Source organism: Dermochelys coriacea, chromosome 1 (genome assembly GCF_009764565.3).
Source record: "Dermochelys coriacea isolate rDerCor1 chromosome 1, rDerCor1.pri.v4, whole genome shotgun sequence".
Taxonomy (NCBI): domain Eukaryota; kingdom Metazoa; phylum Chordata; order Testudines; family Dermochelyidae; genus Dermochelys; species Dermochelys coriacea.
Window position 1 is genome coordinate 257,118,903 of NC_050068.2, and position 22,062 is coordinate 257,140,964.

At 45.8% G+C, this 22,062-nt stretch overlaps 2 protein-coding genes across 2 annotated transcripts in view; one reads left to right on the forward strand and one right to left on the reverse strand.

Moving 5' to 3' along the window:
- The first annotated feature begins 271 nt into the window (after window positions 1–271).
- RASD2 (RASD family member 2) overlaps window positions 272–22,062 on the forward strand; it is a 29,756-nt gene continuing 7,965 nt past the window's right edge. The window contains exons 1-4 of the mRNA XM_038416518.2: window positions 272–411; window positions 8,209–8,298; window positions 12,939–12,999; window positions 20,196–20,627. The gene's annotated coding sequence lies outside the window, so the exon portion shown is untranslated. The remainder of the gene's footprint in view (window positions 412–8,208; window positions 8,299–12,938; window positions 13,000–20,195; window positions 20,628–22,062) is intronic.
- The window catches only part of MB (myoglobin), a 56,044-nt gene continuing 55,443 nt past the window's right edge, over window positions 21,462–22,062 (reverse strand). The window contains exon 4 of the mRNA XM_043520050.1: window positions 21,462–21,599. Coding sequence (XP_043375985.1) covers window positions 21,493–21,599 — 107 coding nt within the window. The 3' untranslated portion in view covers window positions 21,462–21,492. The remainder of the gene's footprint in view (window positions 21,600–22,062) is intronic.

The following is a 22,062-nucleotide window of genomic DNA, read 5'->3' on the forward strand; positions in this document are numbered from 1 at the left end:
GACTCCCGGCGAAACCGGGAGGGTTGGCAACCCTAAGCAGAGGTGAATATACACAGTTCATGTCCTAATTAGCTGTAAAATGGTATCCTACAGTGCACAAATGCTCATAGTTTCCCTCTTTCTTCTCCTCTCCTTGTTTTGTCGGAGAGTTCTAATCCCCATATAAATTGCAGCTCACTTTCCCTGTGCTCTGGCACTGCAAGGAGTGTCACTCCAGTTGGTTAGTTTGATACTAATTAAATTTGTTTCCGCTGTTCATTTCACAGATGCAGTCCTTGTCCACTTTTAAGGAGAGTGGTGGTCACAGCCAGTGGGAGCTTGTTGCTAATTGGATTATTGTGGGATTATTTGGAGAGGAGAGTAGTGTCTCAAAGCAGAGGAAAGTCAGGAGGATATGGAAGTGAAAAGAAGGTAATAATAACTTTGTACTACACATGTTCTGTGAACTTTGATCCAGAACACACAGAAAGCACCTTGGGTCTGATTCCCTATGGCTCTGCACCTTGTATGGTCACTTACACACATAAACCACTGCTGTGTCAGAGTGGTAGCAATTTACATCATTCATACAGGCTCTAGTTTGATCACAAATTATTGGGGCTTGATGCAGGAATCACTGGGTGTAATTGTACAGCGTGTGTTATGCAGAAGGCCCAATTGCATGATCAGAATTGTTCCTTCTGGCCTTGAAATCAATTCATTTAAAGAGTGAGGTGATGGTGAAGTTGGCCCCATGTCGGCACAGCTGTTTGTAGCTTTCATTATGAAACCTGAAACTGGGCCATGTTCATCCAGATCTGGATTTCATTCAAAGCTTGAAATTCAGACCAGGCTTGCAGACAGGTTCACAAACATTGGAGCAGCCCTGGTTCCTGAATATTAGAACTTCCAGATGAGCTCCACATTGAATTTTGGGGCTCATTCAAACTTGAGATCAAACCCTGGGGGCAAACAAATTCACACAGTCCTTCTGGTAAGTACCCTACATCTTCTACTTAACAATACAGTGCTCTGTTTTAGCACTGCCAGCTCTGATTTTATTGCACATCTAGTGATATTTGACATTTCACTTAAAACCCCAGCTTTTTTAAAGTAAGATTTTAGCCCTTTTATTTTCAAAGCAAAGTTTGAAAATGTGACCCCAATGTATCCTAAAGGCTCAAAAATCAAACAATAAAAAGAACCCAAAATAATTTTTTATCTCATGATTTTGGGGGGAGGTTGACTCATAATTTTTGAATGCTTGTGGTTGGCATTGTAGTTGACAATGCTGCATTTATTACAACTGGACAAAAATGGCTTTGTTCCATATGAGTTATCAATTCCCGCCTCCCCCCAAACTTTCATACCACATGGACTGTTATTCACTCATGCAATAACTCACCTCCCATGGTAAATGTTCAGACTTCGCAATTAGTTTTCCTTGTATCCTCTCTCTGTGCTGATTATGCCTGGTCTGATGGTTCAGACCTTGGGAAACAAGGCCTATTTCTATTTCCACTTCTCCCACTTGATTCACTGTGTGACCTTGAACAAAATAGCTTGCCTCTATGCCTTAGTTTCCCCATATGTCAAAAGAGACAAATATTTGTGTAGTTGTCTCATAGGAGCGTCTGAGATTAAACTCATGGATTTTCATAAAGCATTTTGTGGTATTAGTAAAAGATGATAGAAGTTCAAGCATTACTATTATTTATTAGTATGGCTGTCATTTTGCATCTTGAGTACATTATTGCTATGCTTAGAACAAAAAGAGAAAAACAGGGTGAGGAGAACAGGAACAAAAAATGGACAAATGCTAATCCTGAGCTATTCTTTTTCCAGGAATTATAGTTAGTCACAGACTTCAATTAAAAAACCCAGAGGTATTTAATATTGTGTCAAAATAAGGAGGCATTTATTTATCCCAGAGGTCCTCCTTATTTTCATAATAAAAGTTAAAAATGGTAGGGAAAGAACAGTTATTGTGATTACATAGAAATGGCACAGCTGTGAGATAGTCCAGCAGTTCTACGGGACAGGAAAGGGCGGGTAAATGAGGACATTCACCTAAATCACTGAGACATTGGGCCTGATTCACTGCCATCTATTTTTACCCGGGTGTGACTCCATTGAAACCAAGCGCCAAGGTGAAATCCATGGATCTGCAATAGTATAACGTTGGAGCAACATGGTGGTGAAGCCAGCTTCAGGGAGGAGGCCAAGGGGGATAACAAGGGGATTAATTATCTTTAATAACAGGGAAATCTGATCCTGAAACACTGACTTCAGGGAGAAAGACCAAGGGAAGTGTCAAAGGGATTAGCCCTCAGTAGCACCTTCCACCAGTGAGATATCGGCTCCAGAAAGCAGAGAATCAGGGTTGAGAAAAGTCCATCTCTCAGTCACAAAGAACACAGATTTGGCAGCGTTCGTGCTAGAAGAAACGATCTGCAAAGTATTTTCTGGAAATACTGCTCCCACCATCTTCTGAAGGCACAGGTGGGGATGAATGTGGAAAGGGTTTTTTGAATAGATTTTAAAAACCTAGATCCCAGAGAAGCATTTTTTTGTAAGCTGCTTCCCCACCCAGTAGTGCTCCATCCAGTTTGCAAGGCAGATGGAGCCTCAGAATATGAGTATTTACACTGTCCCAGTTTATGTAGCAGCAGCCAGAGCTGCCTGGGCTATAACAGACGTTTCTTAATGGGGACCAAAATAGAACTACCTGACAGAGACAGCATCACATGTGCTGCAGAAAGCTGTGGTGTTTTACTCAACGCTTCATGCATTTTTCATGTATTTCAGCTTGTTTCTATGCAGTTTGTTTTGTCTCTGTTTTCCCACCCTCCCTCCCATCTTATCAGGCTTTATTATGCTTTTGTTCTGATGCTTTCAAGTGATCCCCCGTATTCACCTCTTCACCTGACTTCTCCGTCAGTTCCTCACACTCCCGTTGTAACTAAACATTTTCTGGAAGGTTCCAACCCTGACAGGAGGTGATTGGGAGGGAGGGAGAAAGTAGGGTCATAAAATGGAGTGCCAAGGAGAAATAGCCAGATAACCCAGTACTGTGGAAACAGAACTGTGGAAGAGGCCAGGTAGCTGTCATTTCCCCTCTCTGTATGCAGCTCCTAGATGAAAGAAGCCAGCAGGACCCCTGGGGAATGGAGTCTGTGGAACCCCTCATACCATGCTGCATACCCACAGTCACTGGCCTGCAGGACTCAGGAGGGAGAGGTGTGCACCCCTCCTTGCTCCCATATGCACTATTATCTGCCTGAAGAAATGGGTGTGGGAAAGAGATCCAGACTCATGACTTGTGCCTGCTCCTCCACATTCATGAAGGGCTTCTGTACAGTACAGTACTCAGTGTCAGAGGAGAACAGGGCTTTCCTTCAGCAGAGAATGCCTTAGACCACTCTGTTTTCCTTCATCAGGGCAGGGGAGATTATAAACCAATCAACTTGGTCCACCAATGGGAGTATAGACATTGACTTCTTTACTCTTAGCTGTACAGCCCTCCCTAGGATAGGGGAAAAATAATACTTTATATTTCCCTGGCACCTTCTATCCAAGAACCTCAAAGAGCTTTATAAACATAAAGGAATGTAGACTTGCAACTAGAGATGGCTGAAAACTTTCAGTCACAACTTCTTTGATGAAAAATGTCTTGTTTCAAAACTGAAAACTTTTGCAAGCAGTTTTAGTTTCTACATTTTTTCCATTTTTTTTTAACCAAAACCACATATTTTGAATTTGTTTTTCTTTCTCCCAGTTCCGTGGGGGTTTTTTCCTCATTTTTCTGTTTTCTTCCCATTTTCCACTCTGTAACCTTTCTGAATACTCAAATGAAACTCTAACTCTGCTACTTGGTAACTTTTCAAAATGCCCAAAACATTTTGAAAAGCTAGAGTGGCAAAATGAAAAAAAAGACTGTCTGTCCACTTTGGGAAGAAGGTAAAATCTGGGCATCCTTCATTTTATGCACTCAATGGCCAAGTGAGAGAAACAGGGGAAAATGAAAATTCATTTTTGTTGAATGAGAAATTGTTCAATTTCAAACCTCGTGAATCAGAAACTGCTTCAGAATTTTCACAAAATTGTTCCTCCATTTTTCAACCAGCTTTATTCAGTCTCCCTGTGAGATGGGTAACCATTATTCTGTTTTACACCCAAGGCCAGTAAGGCATTGAGAAATCAAATGACTTATCTAAGGTCACACACAAAGTCTGTGGCAAGGCTAGGAATAGAACCCTGACTGTCTCCCAGGCTTGCAGCTCATCCTTCCTCCTGTTCTAGGTTAAAGCTGTTGATAGCCGCTTATTTCCCCATGTTCATCACTGATTGTAAACTCCCCCCTCCTTGAGTGTCCTTCACTAAGTTGAATTAGCTGAGGGTGGAGGGGGCTCTTATCTTTAGGGCTACCCAACTTTGTGCTGCTTATAGTAAGTGTGACATGTAGGTTTGTCAACCCTCCAGGATTGTCCTGGAGTCTCCAGGATTAAGTCTGAAACAGCTCCAGGAATACTTCCAACCAAAATTGGCAACTATACATGGGGTTGGGGAAAAAAGCTGCAGCTTGCTGTCTCCTGTATAATAACTTTTCAGTTATTCAGGGAGGGGCCATAAGCAACTGAAGTGAATATGAGAGGGGTGGAGGGAAGAGCAAAGATGGTGGGGAAGGGAGAATGAGTCTGGTACATTGAATAATGAAGGAGATTAAAATGAATTGGAGAAGACAGGAAAGCTGATTTAAATATTTAATTTCTCATGTGTTTGCATTGAAAAGGAGACAAAAACGTTGGAACATCCTTTGTCTTGAACTAATTGTGATCAGAGGTCAGAGGCATGTGATTGTCATTTTCCTCATGTCCTTGGTTAAGAGAGAACAGATGAGTCTCATTTCATCAGACCACTAGTCCATTAAGTCAGCATCCAGTCTTCAGCAGTGAAGTATGCAGAAGTAAAACAATAACAATTATTGCACCTAGCCTATTGTCCAATGCTATATGTTGCATGGGGAGGGGTCCCATTGTGATCCTGTAGCAATCAGTGTGAGAGGTGATGCACCCATCCTGTTCTGGGAGCACTGCATCTTTAAAAATGGAGGAGCCTCCCTGCAGCTGCCATCTTGTGCTTAGGTTCAAATGCAGAATATTACAGAGCAAGTCACTTTGCTTTCTGTCTGTCATTTAGATTGGAAGCAGTCAGTTTGAACTGCACTGTTCTCTGGCTTTTCACTTCTCCACACCCCCTCCTCCTTTATTAGTAAAGCCTCTGGTGAAGTTGGAACATGGAGCCTCTCCCATCACCATGTTTGTTCTCCTTCCTTTGACCCTTATTAGTAAATTTTCCCTCTCTCCTCTGCTGACCTATTTTTTTCCCGGTTGATTTGAAGTGAGCACGGCACTTTTGCCTATCAGCAACCAGTGCATCATCCACAGCACATTCTGTTGTAGAGACAACTTCATTTATGCACCAGCATCAGTGAGTGATCTCAGTCTCATAGGACAGTGTGTATATGTGTTCATTGCCACAGAGCCAGTATATGGAGGAAGAAACATTATTTTTGTGGGCCCTGACCAAATAATGGCTACTGTTTTTGTTCAATTGATAAGAATCTGAAGCACTGTTCCTTTTTCCCTACCTCTCTTACACTTCAACCCCAGACTCGTGCTCCACGTCACAAAAAGAAAAGGAGTACTTGTGGTACCTTAGAGACTAACAAATTTATTTGAGCATAAGCTTTCGTGAGCTACAGCTCACTGTCAATACCAGGGCTTTGGAGCACAGCCCGGAGCCTGAGCACGGAGCAGCTCTGGAGCAGTGGAGCTGCAGATTTTTTCCTGGAGCTGGAGCACAGCTCCAAAGCCCTGATATGAACAAGGGGTAGGCAGAGCTCCCTCCAGAACCTGTTGATGCTAGTTGCTAATTAGCCAGAGAGAGACAGAGAGCTGTTTGATATGTGCAATTTGGTTTCTTTTATCTTGACCATAACCCAGACTTCTTTCTTTGGGCTCTACACTGCTATGGGATCTGTACCATAGTGAGTGTGCTTGCATTCAGTATCGTGCAACAAGGTTTTCTTACACACTTTACCTGGCTTCATGTTCTGGATTACAAATCAACTATGTACTTATACAATGCACTTATATGGCCCCCATTACCATAGTATCTGAGCACTTCACAATCTGTGAGGTGTTTATCCTTACAATACTCCTGGGAGGAAGAACAGTGCTATTATGCCCATTCTACAGATGGGAAATGAGGCACAAAGGGAGGGATCCACAACACATTGCAATGCTGAGTGTCACAGCACGTAACTTATAAACACTTAAAACAAAACAACAAAAATATCACAGGAACAACACAGTGATCCACAAAGCCTGAGTTAGACAGCTGGGCTCCCTGTACAATGACTGGGGAGAGAGAGGCACTTTAGAATCTGATCCACAAAAGCCAGCAAGCTAGATGGGGAGCCACCTAAGCTTGTCAATGGGAGATGCTGCTGGGAGGAGTATGTACTAAGCCGCACCACCTTGCAGACAATGTTGTGAAGGCCAAGACTATAACAGGGTTCAAAAAAGAACTAGATAAGTTCGTGGAGGATAGGTCCATCAATGTCTATTAGCCAGGATGGGCAGGGATGGTGTCCTTAGCCTCTGTTTGCCAGAAGCTGGGAATGAGCGACAGGGATGGATCACTTGATGGTTGCCTGTTCTGTTCATTCCCTCTGGGGCACCTGGCATTGGCCATTGTTGGAAGACAGGATACTAGGCTAGACAGACCTCTGGTCTGACTCAGTATGGCCGTTCTTATATTCTTATGAGATAGGCACTTACCTCTGCTGACAATCCATGAATAGGAACCAATCATCAGGTGTCAGACAGCGTAAGCACCTAAGACATTTCTTGTGGGAATGGGTTAGGCATCTGCTTTGCTCTTCACGAAATATCCAGTGGTGGTGGTGTCTACCTTATAACTTTAGACCAGTGGTTAGAGCACTCACCTGGAAGGTGGGGCCCAGGTTCAATTCCCCCATCTCTGCCAGAGCGGGAAGAGAAGATTTGAACAGGGGTCTCCTACCTCTCAGGACAGTGCTCTAAACACTGAGCTAGGGGATATTCTGAGTTAGGGCTCCCTCAGTCTGTCCTGTTGCCCTGTGGATAAATAATAAGTGATTGGAACAAGAGGACTGGTCCCTTCGTCTCCCATCTCCTAGGCAGATGGACTATGGAGTCATTCTCACTCTCTTGCTGGCTCAATGGCTCTTTAAGTATTTATCCACAGTGGAACAGTCATTTGAGAGTGGGGAGAGAGAAAGAATGACTCTATAGACGGGCTCTCAATATCCTGTTCAACTCCTTTCCCCCCCTCTGGCAGAGAGGGTGAATTGAATCTGGGTCTCCTCTAGCCCCAGCGAGTGTTCCAACTTCTTCTTAGTGTGTGCATAACATGCCTCAGGTGGCACGTGACCAGGATTCCTCACTGAATTTGGTCCAGTGGTTGGATCATTAGCTTCCCTGGCCTGGCTGGGGTATTGATGAGGAGCGTGATGTGAACATTGATCCGTGCCCCCCAGTGCTCCCACTAACGGGATACAAGTTATGAAGAGAGTGGTAGCCAAATGCTCCTGGTTCATGCATCACTCTGGGGCTTAGGTGGGAGATAGGTGTCTGGATGCCTGGAGTAGGGCAGCAGTGTACATGCCTCAGGGTCTAAAATTTTGGTGCCTAAGGAACTTTGACAGCAGAAAGTTAGGCACTGAGTGAGTTTAGGCAGCAGCCAAGCAGCAGTTTTGTGGGTCACAGTGGTGCTGTGCACAAGGATATAGAAGCCTAACTCTGGTGCCTAAATTGCTTCATGGGTCTCATGCAGAGAGATTAAGTGACTTGCCCAAGGTCATACAGGAAGTCTGTAGCAAAGCAGGGACTTGAATCCTGGTCTCCTGAGTCCCAGGCAAGCGCATGAACCACTGGGCCATCTTTCCTCTTATGAACTATGTGACTATGCTAGAAAAATATAAATAAAAATCATAGTGCTATTCATAAAGCAATTTGAAGATTTATAGTTTATTTTTACTTTATTAATACAATTTGATTGTTTTATTACCCATTTGGTGAAATCAAGTGGTTCCAAGGGCACCTGACAAAATCTGTCCAGATTATCTCTTGATATAATTGCAGGAACTGATTTGCAAGTCTGGAAATCTTTTATCTTATCTAGATTCCCATCCAGCAGCCATCAACATGGTATCTGGGCACTTTTCAGAAAAAGATATCCAAGTCCAATTTTGGTTTTGGTGAAGAAGGCTGGGTAAGTCTTTCAAGCTGTAACCTCACTTTTGTTTATCTGCTTCTTCATCTTCACCTACGTTAGGTATAGAGTAACCTACCTTGATTAGGGTTAGACATCATGATGGTGATATGGCCTGCACCCTGTCTACTCTACAGCTTCTGCCTTTGATAACACTGGTGGAGTTGCACCAGCTCAGAGAAACTCTTAGAGATATTCTCTGGGTACAAAGGAAAGGAGGACTTGTGGCACCTTAGAGACTATAAAATTTATTTGAGCATAAGCTTTCGTGAGCTACAGCTCACTTCATCGGATGCATTCCATGGAAAATACAGTGGGGAGATTTATGTACATTGAGAGCATGAAACAATGGGTGTTACCATACACACTGTAACGAGAGTGATCACTTAAGGTGAGCTATTACCAGCAGGAGAGCGGGGGCGGGGAGCCCCCGCAGTGATAATCAAGGTAGGCCACCTCCAGCAGTTGACAAGAACGTCTGAGGAATAGTGGGGGGTAGGGTGGGGGGGAGAAATAACATGGGGAAATAGTTTTACTTTGTGTAATGACCCATCCACTCCCAGTCTCTATTCAAGCCTAAGTTAATTGTGTCCAGTTTGCAAATTAATTCCAATTCAGCAGTCTCTCGTTGGAGTCTGTTTTTGAAGTTTTTTTGTTGAAGTATTGCCACTTTTAGGTCTGTAATTGAGTGACTAGAGAGATTGAAGTGTTCTCCAACTGGTTTTTGAATGTTATAATTCTCGACATCTGATTTGTGTCCATTTATTCTTTTATGTAGAGACTGTCCAGTTTGACCAATGTACATGGCAGAGGGGCATTGCTGGCACATATCTCATTGGTAGATGTGCAGGGGAACGAGCCTCTGATAGTGTGGCTGATGTGATTAGGCCCTATGGTGGTGTCCCTGAATAGATATGTGGACACAGTTGGCAACGGGCTTTGTTGCAAGGATAGGTTCCTGGGTTAGTGGTTCTGTTGTGTGGTGTGTGGTTGCTGGTGAGTATGTGCTTCAGCTTGGGGCGCTGTCTGTAAGCAAGGACTGGCCTGTCTCCCAAGATCTGTGAGAGTGATGGGTCGTTCTTCAGGATAGGTTGTAGATCCTTGGTGATGCATTGGAGAGGTTTTAGTTGGGGGCTGAAGGTGATGGCTAGTGGCGTTCTGTTGTTTTCTTTGTTGGGCCTGTCCTGTAGTAGGTGACTTCTGGGTACTCTTCTGGCTCTGTCAATCAGTTTCTTCACTTCAGCAGGTGGGTATTGTAGTTGTAAGAATGCTTGATAGAGATCTTGTAGGTGTTTGTCTCTGTCTGAGGGGTTGGAGCAAATGCAGTTGTATCATAGAGCTTGGCTGTAGACAATGGATTGTGTGGTGTGGTCTGGATGAAAGCTAGAGGCATGTAGGTAGGAATAGCAGTCAGTAGGTTTCCGGTATAGGGTGGTGTAATGCTCAAATAAATTTGTTATTCTCTAAGATGCCACAAATACTCCTTTTCTTTTTGCGAATACAGACTAACACGGTTGCTACTCTGAAACCTCTCTAGGTACATGCACTCTGTGAGTGGAAGGCAAATTCAGCTTCCATAGCCCATCCAGTCCTTGGCCATAATACTGCCACTGACAGGTATAGAATCATCAGGTTTAAGGCCAGAAGAGACTGCCAGATAGTCTAGTGTGACCTCCTGTATATCACAAACCACCAACACCAGACAGCACCTCACAGTAGACCCAACGATGGAAATGAAACCAAAGCATTACAGCCCATGTGAGACTAGAATATTATGTGCCAGAGGCAGAGACAGGAGCATCTGAGCTACACCAGCACTTGAGGACCCCAGCAGTGGCAGAGAATTGATTGAAAGACTCCCAGATAATCTTGGCAAGTGGCCCACACCCCATGCTGCAGAGGAAGGCCAAAAAAACCCAAAGTCACTGCCAATCTGACCTGGATGAAAATTCCTTCCCAATCCTACATATGGTGATCACTTAGACCCTGAGCTTGTGAATAAGAACCACCTAGCCAAGCACCTTGGAGAAAGACTTTTTGGTGTCACCGCATTGCACTGGCCCATCCCACTCTGTATCCCATTTCCTCCAGCCTTGGCCATCTCTGATGCATCAGAGGAAGGAGACCAAAAAACCCACCATAATACACTGGGGGGGGGGATTCCCTTCCTGCCCCTGTAGGTGATTGGCTGAAGTCCTGAAGCATAAGCTTTAGGAAAATAAGACATAAACCAGAAGGGACATCCCATCATAAGCAATCCCGTCATATAATCCTACTCAATTTTGTCCAGCTATCCCTTAAAATGAATTAAGTTGTTTGCCCCCACAACTCCTATTGTGAGACCATTCCAGAACCTCACCCCTCTGATGGTTAGACACCTTCTTCTAATCTGCAACCTGAATTTATTCCTGGCCTGTTTATATCCTTTTGTTCCTGTGTCAGAATTGTCTTTTAGTTTAAATAGCTCCTCACCCTCCCTAGTGTTTATCCCTTTGATATATTTATAGAAAGCAATCATATCCGCTCTCAGCCTTTTTTTTGTTTGGCTAAACAAACCAAGCTCTTCCCATTCTCTTGGAGTGATGATTTTGTGCTATTGATCCTTATCTGCTAGAAGCTGCGTAGTAGAGCCCCCATGCTCATCTTATTTACACCACTGAACAGTTATCCTATAGTGACAGCTTTTGGTTCCTGTTGACCTGTATTCAGTTTGAATTGGTAACCTAGAGGTAAAGGGCATTATATTCCAGTTTTAAAAAAAATTCCCTGAGCTATCCAGTCCCCACCCCTAGTATGTGTCAAGATGCCAGGGGAGACCCAGTAGTTGAAGCCCTGGTCTTGCTGTATGAAAGGAGTGTGAAGGATTGGGCCCTCTTCCGGCTGAATCTAGGCTGCAAAGCTAGCTCTCTCCCTGGGGAAATCCTGCTGGGGGGGGCCTCTTACAGAATCCAGGCAGAGTAGTCTCCATTCCAATTAATTGCTATGGGTTTTATTTCATGCCTTCTTAATGAAAACAAGATCAAAGTTTCATAGCCTGTCCCCATAAGGTCTGTACAGGTTAAGTCCCTTCCCTCTCCACCCCCCAAGTCTGGGTTGAGCAACTCATAGGGTGAGAGACAAAGTTCCTGGCTCTTTACCTCTGAGCCCTTTGCATTAACAGGACTTTTCCAAGTCTCTCTTCTGTCCCTCTGTTTCTTGGAGCTGCTCCTCCCAACAATTGCTCCAGCCTCTGGCAGGTATGGCTGACCCTTCTCCCATTTCCTGCTCTTCTTTTTATGAGGATCAGCCAATTCAGTTGCTGGTCATTTTTCCAGGTGAAGCAGGTGGGACTACTTAGCCAGCCAGCCATCTGGAGGCCTCTGTCCACAGAGAAATACTATCCCTTATACTTTCACATACCACCTGTCCTTGAGTGGTCCTGTCAAGCACTCACCACAGGGCCCCTAGTAGTCTTCAGTTCATGACAGGAAGATGGTATTCTGATGGTCACTCCCGGGTTAATGCTCTATTCAAAACTGAAAGGGTTCTGAGGGTAGGTACCAGTATGTCACATGGGCATTTGAGTTTTTCATGGTTTGGAGCCACCTTAGAGCCGCATGGTCAGTGACCAAGACAAAGGGTTTTCCAAACCGTACCTCAGTGCCTTTACAGCCCAGTGTATGGTCAGGCATTCCTTCTCAAGGACCAAGTATCAGGTTTCCCAGAATAGGAGTTCTCTATTTATATAGAGGGTAGGATGTTCTTGTCCATGGAAGGTTTGGGATTACACTGCACTCACAACGCGGTGCAAGGTCACTCGATTACAGACCTGAGAGTGGCTATCCTTCAATAAAAAAACTTCAAAAACAGACTCCAACAACAGACTGCTGAATTGGAATTAATTTGCAAACTGGATACAATTAACTTAGGCTTGAATAGAGACTGGGAGTAGATGACTCATTACACAAAGTAAAACTATTTCCCCATGTTATTTCTCCCCCCCATCCCACCCCCCACTGTTCCTCAGACATTCTTGTTAACTGCTGGAAATGGCCCACCTTGCTTGTCACCATGAAAGCTTTGTCCTCCTTTCCCTCCCCCCCGTTCATCTTAAGTGATCACTCTCCTTACAGTGTGTATGATAAAACCCATTGTTTCATGTTCTCTGTGTGTGTATATAAATCTTCGGACTGTATTTTCCACCGAATGCATCCGATGAAGTGAGCTGTAGCTCACGAAAGCTTATGCTCAAATAAATTTGTTAGTCTCTAAGGTGCCACAAGTACTCCTTTTCTTTTTGTGAATACAGACTAACACGGCTGCTACTCTGAAAAGGGTGTAGAACGAATTCTCCAGAGAAATTGGGGCTGTGCATTATTGGCTTGTTGCATAGAAGCTGTTTAATTTTTCCAAAATGGTTGATCTCACTGGGAAGACCACATGAGCTGTCAAGGAGCTGATTTTTTAAACAAGGTCATAAGTGGTGCTGCCAACTGGGCAAAGTTTGGTACCAATCTTCTACAGTACCCGGCAAGAGCTAGGAAGGCCTAGATCTGCTTTTTAGTTCTTGATATGGGAGTGTTTGCTAGGGCCTCAACTTTTGTCCACTTCGTAACTTTCTGTTCCCCACGATATACCTCAAATATTTTGTTTCCCACCAGGTACTACTTTGGATTTGCTGTGGACAATCCCGACCCGACAATAGAACACCACGTCATCAAGGTAGGCTGTAGCATAGCGATGATGGTGCTGAAACTCCTGGGCCATCAGCCTTTGAAAGGTAGCCAGGGCCCCATGCAATCCAAAGGCCATGCTAATGAATTGGAATAGACCCAGTGGGGTAGAAAAGGTGTTTTTTCCTATGGGAGTAAGAGGAATTTGCCAATAGCCCTTAATTCGATCTAATGCTGTGATAAAGCAGGCTTGACCAAGGCGATACATTGACTTGGAGCATCAGATATGCATACAATTCAGAAATGGCGTTTCTTTGACAGAAATCTACCCAAAATTGGGCAGTCCCAGCTAGCTTTGGTACCAAAACTATTGGACTACACCAGGGACCACTAAACTCCTTGATTATTCCCAATCTTAACATTTCCTGTTTTTCCTGAACTAACGGGTTTTATGCTGTCTGGGATGGGATGTGACTTCTGGAGGGGCTTGGCCTCTGACTCTATACAATGCAGTGAATTACTAAGGAGGTTCATTCTGATAGTGGGGAGAACACTTCCATGTAAACTTTCAGGAGGTTGTTTGCCTTCTCTGCCCATCAGACAATCTGTCCCCAAGTGGCACCTCTCCTATCCCTATTTCAGCTGGTGTAGGGAGCTGAGGATCCAGATCCTCTTCACCCTCCCTCAGGCGGATGAAGAGACATTCCTGGATCTTCCAGGGTTTTAACAGATTTATGTGATAAATCTACTTTTGTTTTTTCTGGTCAGGGCAATAGATTTCATAGTCTACTCATCCCACTCAATGGAGCACTTCATATTATCCCTGCCATTTGTCCCGGAGCTTGCTCTCTGAGCTGGGAAGTATTTGGAATTTCCTGGCTCTAGACCCCTTATTTTATTGTTGCATCTGGGCCTGTTGGGTCTGCCTTTCCCTCGTTTGAATAACGTATTGGAGGTTATTGGTAGAGCAGGTGGGGTGAGCTTTCCAACACACCCTAAGTCTAATGCTCTGCTAGGCTGTCTCCCATAAAGGAGCTCCAAAGGGTAGAAGCCTGTGGAGGCCTGCAGGACCTCCCACACTGCAAACAAAATATAGAGAGGCAGTTGGTTCCAGTCTTTGGCTTCTGTTCCACAAATTTTAACATACTGTTAAGGGTCTTATTGGACCACTCTCCATGTCAGTCTTTTTGAGGGTGGTAGACTGAGATCTGGAGTGGTTTTACTTTCAACAGTGGCCACACTTGGAGCACCTGGGATGTGATATTCATCCCCCGATCAGTGAGGATTTCCATAGGAAGATCAACCGAGGAAAATGCTAGGGTGGAGGCAAAGGAATTTCATAAAGGAATTCAGGTGGCGTAGTCCACAAGTACCAAAATAAACTTGTGACCTCAGGCACTCTTCTCCAGAGGGCCTAGTAATCGATCCCTACCCATTCAAAGTGGGTTGCAATGATGGGTAGGAGGTTAAGGGGCCCAGCCCTGACTTGTTGGGGTCACTTTTTAGTAATTGGGGCACAATACACAGAAATCGCCTACTTCTTTATGACAGGTTTCAGAGTAGCAGCCGTGTTAGTCTGTATTTGCAAAAAGAAAAGAGTACTTGTGGCACCTTAGAGACTAACAAATTTATTTGAACATAAGCTTTCGTGAGCTACAGCTCACTTCCACCGAATGCATCCGATGAAGTGAGCTGTAGCTCACAAAAGCTTATGCTCAAATAAATTTGTTAGTCTCTAAGGTGCCACAAGTACTCCTTTTCTACTTCTTTATGTATCCCTAACCAAAAGAATAGAGCCACTAGAAACACTCTTTCTTGGGTTTTCACCTTACCTAGGTGTCATGCCATGGGGAGTGTATGAGCTAGTCATAGGGGTTCATGAGGCAAGAAGTTTGGGGATGTGTCTCTACTCAGTACAGGATCTCCTTCTGTAATTCAGAGCGGGGGAACTGGTGAGATGCATCGTCAGAGACAACCACCCCATTGATGGCAGCAAATTGGTTGAAATAGTCCCAGAGCATCTGGTCATAGTGTTGAGCCGCCACCACATCAAAGGTGTCACTTAGGGTGCTGTAGTCGAGGATGGGATGGGCTCTGTGGTATCCATGGATGGGGATATCCCAACAATCAGTAGGCTGTTCCCTCACCTGGATCTGCTTTTTAGGAAGATTCTTCTCACAACTCCATCGAATCACCTCTGGCTTGTCCTCCCTTCTGAGACTTCTTGGGCTGTCTTTGCAGACCTTGGGATCATCGTGGGATTTCAAAGAAGTCAGATTGAGCAATGGGAAACGGATCCCAGATATCCTCAGTGGGGTTCTTTTCTTGCATCTGAAAAGTGTCTGGCTGCAGGGACTTGATTCTCCTCCCGGGAGAGTTGGAAGAAATTTCCAGTCATGTTCCAGGATCAGGGGCCAATGTAGGCAATCTGCTACTCCTACATGGAGGCGCCATATTTGACCTGCAAAACAACAGAGGCTGTTAGATATGCATGGATTTCCCCATGAATGCAAGAAATCTGAGTAGGTCACTCTGGAACCAGTGATGGAACCAGGTCTTACTGAAATAGCATTTGCCCACACCCTGAGTTTATTAATTCCTCCATCATGTTTGGCCCTGTCTTTATTGGGACAAGGGGCCTTGTGCTCAATTCTATGGATTGGCTTGGAGTCTGCCTGGCTTGGACAAAGAGGCATCCTGAATAGTCACATTCCATCATAGAGCATTCTTGTCAGATGTGCCCATGTTGCCCACAGCGGTAACATACCACAGGCCCTTCAAGGGGGGGAGTGGTGGCCCATGGGAAGTCTGGAACTTTGAGGCCCTTGCTGTAAGTGTGGGAGACCTGATAGTGGTAAAGTTTCGATTGGGTGGGTAGGTCATAGTCTCTTGCTGCCTTTCTAAGTGAGGCCAGCTGACTGAGAGGCTGTCCTTCCCACACCTAGGTAATTCAGCTGCCAAGAACCTCTCCATTGTCTCAACAGCCTCTGCTGTGCATCCAGGCTGAAAATGTTGAACCCAAGTGTGTACCACCATAGAGAGAATATTGTCCATGAGCTCTACTACCATCTTGGCCTCTGGGTTTAGTCATTGGGTAGCCAAATCCAGGAGCTATTAAGCTACTGCCCAAGGGTGCGCCCCTTAGGGAATGGCTCCAATCAAAATTTCTTTCAATAAGCTTCTATAGAGAGACAGAGGAGGTCCAGGATGACTCCCCTTTGCATTGCATGGGATTGTGCCTCATCCACACGCAGAGCCTGATAAGCTGCTTGGGCCTCTCCAATGAGGTATGGGGCCAGATGTGCCACCCAGGAACTCCTCTGCCAGCAACACATTCAAAGGTGGTCAGGTAGGCCTCAGGGTTGTCACTGCTGCCCATTTTGGTCAAAGTAAGACTGGGTGAAACTCCAGAGCTGGCTTCCCTCTGTGGCTGTTCCTTTCTCCCACCAGCCACATGAGAGCAAGGGAGGCCATTTCTACCTAAGAGCTGTCTGTTCTGCTCATGGTTGGCCAGTTGGCCTTCTTGCAGGTGCTGTTGGGAGCCAAGGAGAGCCTCCTGGAACTGACAAATCCTTTTATTCTCCACATGCTTTTGATTCACCATTAGTCAGAGTATCTACTCCATTGATGGAAAGGGCTCAGATTGAAAGGTCCCTGTTCAGGCGCCACATAAGAAGGACTAGGCCTACCTTATAGCACCCTCTTCCAGCTGGACCCAGGCTGGTGCCTGCAGAGCTAACTCCCTCTCTGGGGGAATCCTGCATGGGGCCTCTCACAGAATCCAGACAGAGTAGTTTCCACTTCCACTAATTGCTATGGGTTTTATTTCAAGCCTTCTTAATGAAAACAAGATTAAAGTTTCACAGCCTTTCCCCACAAAGCCCATACAGATTAAGTTCTTCCCCCATCACCCAGTCTGTCCCTCACTCTATGATATCATCAACCAAAAGTTCCTGGGTCTTACCTCAGAGCCCTTTGTGCTAACAGGATTTTCCCCAGTCTCCCCTTTGTTTCTTGGAGATACACATCCTAACCTCTGACAAGTATTGGTGCCCACTCTCCCATTTCCTACTCCTCCTTTTATGAGGCTCAGCCAATTAAGATGCCGTCTTTTTCCCAGGTGTAGTGGGTGGGACTAATTAGACAGCCAGCCAACTGCAGGCCTCTGAGCTAGGGTTGCCAGGAATCCGGTTTTCAACTGGAACACCTGGTCAAAAAGGGACCCTGGTGGCTCCGGTCAACATTGCTGACTGGGCTATTAAAAGTCCGGTCGGTGGCTGGGACTAAGGGACTAGTGGGACTAAGGCAGGCTCCCTGCCTGCCCTGGCTCCGCGTGGCTCCCAGAAGCAGCCGGTAAGTCCCTCTGTGGCCTCTAGGTACCAGCGCAGCCAAGGAGGTTCCGCATGCTGCCCCTGCCCCAAGTGCCAGCTCCACAGATCCCATTGGCCAGGAACTGCAGCCAATAGGAGCTGCGGGGGTGGTGCCTGCGGGTGGGGGCAGACCACAGAGCCACCTGTCCATGCCTCCACCTAGGAGCCACAGGGACGTGCCGAGTTAAGTACCACCCAGAGCCTGCACCTTCCCCCACACCCTGCCCCAGCCCTGAGTCCCCTCCTAGACCCAAACTCCTTCCCAGAGCCTGCACCCCCTCCAGCACCCCAACCCTCAGTCCTGAGCCCCTTCCCACACTCTGAACCCCTCAGCCCCAGACCGGAGCCCCCTTCTGCACCCCAAACCCCTCATCCCCGGCCCCACCCCAGAGCCCACACCTTCAGCCATAGCCCTCGCACCCCCCTCGCACCCAACCTCCCTGTTCCAGCCGTAAGCCCCTCATCCCCATTCCTGTACCCCAAGCCCCTCATCCCCACTCCCAGCTGGAGCCCTCACTCCCCCACCTGGTGACAGTGAGTGAGGGTGGGGAAGAGCAAGCAAAGGAGGGACGGGGGATGGAGTGAGCAGGGGCAGGGCCTCGGAGAAGTGGCGGGGCAGGGAAAGGGTGTTCAGTTTTCTGCAATCAGAAAGTTGGCAACTCTATTCTCACCCCAGATGAGGAGTTTAGGAAGGGAGCTGACCTAATGCACTGATTTATCCCCCATTATTGTATGGTACCATCATTGCCTAGGGAGGTTGTGGAATCTCCATCACTGGAGATTAAGAGCAGGTGAGACAAACACCTGTCAGGAATGGTCTAGAAAATACATAGTCCTGCTGTGAGTACAGGGGCCTGGATTGATGACCTCTCAAGGTCCCTTCCAGTCCTATGAGTCTATGATTCTATCATACAGGAGTTACAAGGGATGGCTGAGAACCCAAGCCCCGGGGCTGGAGCCCGAGAACCTGACACGGTGCAGCTACATTACTCCTGGAGGAATTCTGTGCCGCTGCACATACACAGAATTTATGTTCCCTGCAGATTTCTTTGCTTCCCTTCAGAAAAATGGGAAGCAAAGGGAAGCGACAAGAAAGGTCATGTGACCCTCCTCAGCAGTATGTTTCAGGTGCCCAGGGCAGCCGGCAGAGAGCAGGGAGGGCAGGAGGCAGGACTGGGGAAGACCCGGCTAGTGGCTCCTACCCTGCACTGGGTTCGGCTGCTAGTCCTGACTGGGCTGGGGAGGATGGGATTTCCTCTTTCCCTGCACGGCATCTGGGGCCAGGCCAGACCCACCCCCAGATTTCTCCATCTGGATCCCCCACTGAGCCCACCCTCACACTCCCTCCCACCGCTGACCCTCAACCACCTTCACCTGGACCCCACTGCAGAGTCTCATTACCATTGCACCCAGAACTCCTCAACAAGCCCCTGTGCATCCAGATCCCCTCCCCCTGCGCCGCACCAGGATCCACCACTGAGCTACCTGCACGCAGATTGTCCCACACAGAACCCTGTCAACCTACACTTGGATCCCCCAACATTAAGCCCCTGCACACTTGGATCCTCCCTTGCTGAGTCTGCCTGCCCACACAGAGGGGCAGGGCCCTGGGGTGTTTCTGGTGCAGGCCACGTCCTTGTGCTGTGTCAGGGTTGGGTGCAGCCTCACCGATGAGTCCGTATCCCAGGGGGGAACTGCACAGTGATCGCCCATCTTTGTGCAGCCAATGGCCTGTGCTCCCCAATGCCATGCTGGAGCCTCCACATTTATATGACAAATAAAATTTGCAGAATTTTGCAGAATTTGAAAATATTGTGCACAGAATTTTAATTTTTTTGGCACAAATTTTTAAATTTTTTGGCACAGAATGCCCTCAGGAATACCACATGCACATTCAGCAGTGGGTGGGTGGGAATGACCAGCAGTCCTCTTCCTAGGAAGTGATTAGTCATTCATAGTGCTAAGGGATGTGGCTAAGGAGGGAGGTGGTTACAAACCAGGGCTGCCAGCAGCAGTATTGCCGATATGCAGTCTATGGAGAAAGTGGTCTTGTTGCAGCAAGAGGAGGTCAGGAATCCAACCATGAGAAAGAAGGCTGGACCACAGCTTTTAGAGGGGAAATTAACACTGTCTCTGGATTGATCCAGATCAAAATGAAATTGCAAGCCACTTAACATTTGTAGCCTGATTTGTAGTTCTAGATCAAAACCAACGAGCATTCCTAAAAACTGCAAAATGTCTTGGGGCAGGGGATGCTATATCTCAAAAGAATCATAGCAATTAGGAACAGAAAATCCCTATTTGGTTAACCACTCAGTCCATCTCTGTTTAGCAGGAAACATTGGAAGGGGAAAATAGTGCTTTTAAAAAGTTCATGAGTTTTCAGAGTATAAAATATAATAGAAGTAAAAAGTCTCTCTCACACATGATCACAGACATACACACAGGTCTCTTGTGGAAAGGAAAAGAATTTGCAATCTGGAATGTGAAAGAATTTTGTGTTTAAAAAAAAAAGCCCTTCAATAAACATAAGATCCCACCCCCTTGGCAACTCTTCTTCCACTGTCTCTGACTTAAAGGGAGGAGTGAGCCAATTATTGGTGAGTTCTGCAGAAGGAAAACCTGCAGCTTACTAGCTGCTGGGGGAGAGAGACAGCGAGAGAGGCAGGGAGGAAGAATCAATAGACAAATTCTAAAATTTAAAGAAAAAGCAAAGCACTTTAAAACAAATCTCAGATGAGGGGGGGAAATCTGTTTTATCTGCCAGGATTTTTTGCAGTGCAAGAGCGAGGGTGTACTTTCAAACCTGCTATAATAAGAAACCTCCAGGGCCCCCTCTTAACTCCTAATTTGCTTCCCCCTCTTTATTTCACAGGGTCGACATAAAAGCACTATGGGTCAGCTGAATGCACACACTAGCCTTGACAGCTAGGTGTCGCACCAGAGGCCACTGCCATACAAATGAGTCTACGAATTACAAGTTGCAAAACAAGAAAGTGTGTGGGAGACCTAGTGAACTGAGACTACCAGGAGAAGAGCAAACCTCTTCAGAGGGCAAAAACTACTTCTGGGACAGGGAGTCTACTTTGGATCATGTCAATCTTCTGACCCAATAAAGATCACCCATGGGGAACCAGCCCCTGGAGCGCTCTGGTCTTTCCCAGTCCAGCTAGGTTCCAAAGTGGTGGAGAAGAGCCCAGCTCAGTGACTTGGGATCCAGAAAGGAGCAGCAGCTTCTGATTAAAGCCAACAAGACAGCTTCATCCACGGCACTAAGATTAAGGACTTCTCCTCCAAACAAAGAAAGGTAAGGGAGAGGCACTGAACCTGGAATTAAAGCATTAGAAAGGGAGAAAAACACCCTACAGAAATAATATCAGTGTGCATGAAAATGAAAGGTACTCCAGGATTTTCTAATCAATGACAGGTCTGTAATGCACAGTTTGGTTTGCTTCTGCCTATGTCTCTGTTAGCCAGATGCAATAAATCATTTAGGATTAGTATAGAGAGAGAGATACTGTAACTGGTGACTGTAAACAGTGGCATCTCAGAATGTTTTTATGTATGGTCAGTGGTAGGGAGCATACTGCATGCAGTAATACTCAGCATTTGGGTATTGAAAGCTAACATGTAAAAGCTCCAGGCAGCAGGTTTTTTATCTTCATTATGTTTTTCTGTAACTGGTGCATAGGATCAGACTTTTCACCACCTCACTGGAATTTAAGCATGATCCCTTCAGTGCACGCGTGGATTTGCAAAGGCAGATGCATTATAATGTAGTCTTAAATTTGCAAAAACAGCATTGTCTAATGATTAGAGCAAGGGGCTGGAGTCAGGAGACTTTGATTTTAATGCTTACCTTGTCACTGGCTCACGGTGTGACCTTAGACCAGTCGCTTTCTCTCTCTGTGCCCTGGTTTCACAGAGAAAGGGATAGTTTTAAATTTACCTACCTTTTGTGAAACAGTTTAAAATCATTGGACAGAAGGTGCTCTAAAAATGAAAAATAGTATAAATCAGGTGTTTTGTTACCCTCAAGTCAGTGCACGAAATTAAAGACAGAGCAGGGAACAAATCTATTTTTAAACCTTTAATAAACTTGAAGGAAGAGTCATAGATTCAAACTAGCTGGTGGTGTGAGTTTGTCCTCTTCTGATTGATTTTTACTTTATTTAGTAAATAACCATGTGGTCTCTTTCTGTTTCCTCTTTACTACCTTTAATCTTTCCCATGTATGGCTCCCTGTGCCCCACAAAGGGCTTGAACTTGGTCTCTTTCTCTGAGTAAGAGAGGAGAAAGGTCTGAGTCAGAGAGAAGCTGTGGTGATGTGAAGAGCATGAAAGACAAATGAAAGTTCCGAGTTATGCCGCACCCTGCAAGTCAGGTGCACAGGGGAGACAATGAAATGAATAACAGCTTCAGGAATTAGAAGTGCTGAAAGGATCTATTTACTGTGCACTAGACCAAAGGCAGGCTGCAGAGCATGGGAGCTTCCTTAAAGGAATAATCTGACAAACAGAACCTCTCAAGGGCACTATAAGGTGACGTTTTAAATGAATATCGGGTGTGCTGGGGGAGATCTGTTTCCAGCCGTCACTTCCCCTAACCTCTCCTGTGCACAAACATCCCTCAGTCAAAGCCTCATAAAATGACCACATGGGTGTGTGTGTGTGTGTGTGTGAGCGCACGCACAATAAGGGTTTGCCCTGCTCAGGTTGGCAGGCAGTGTAGCCTAGTGACTG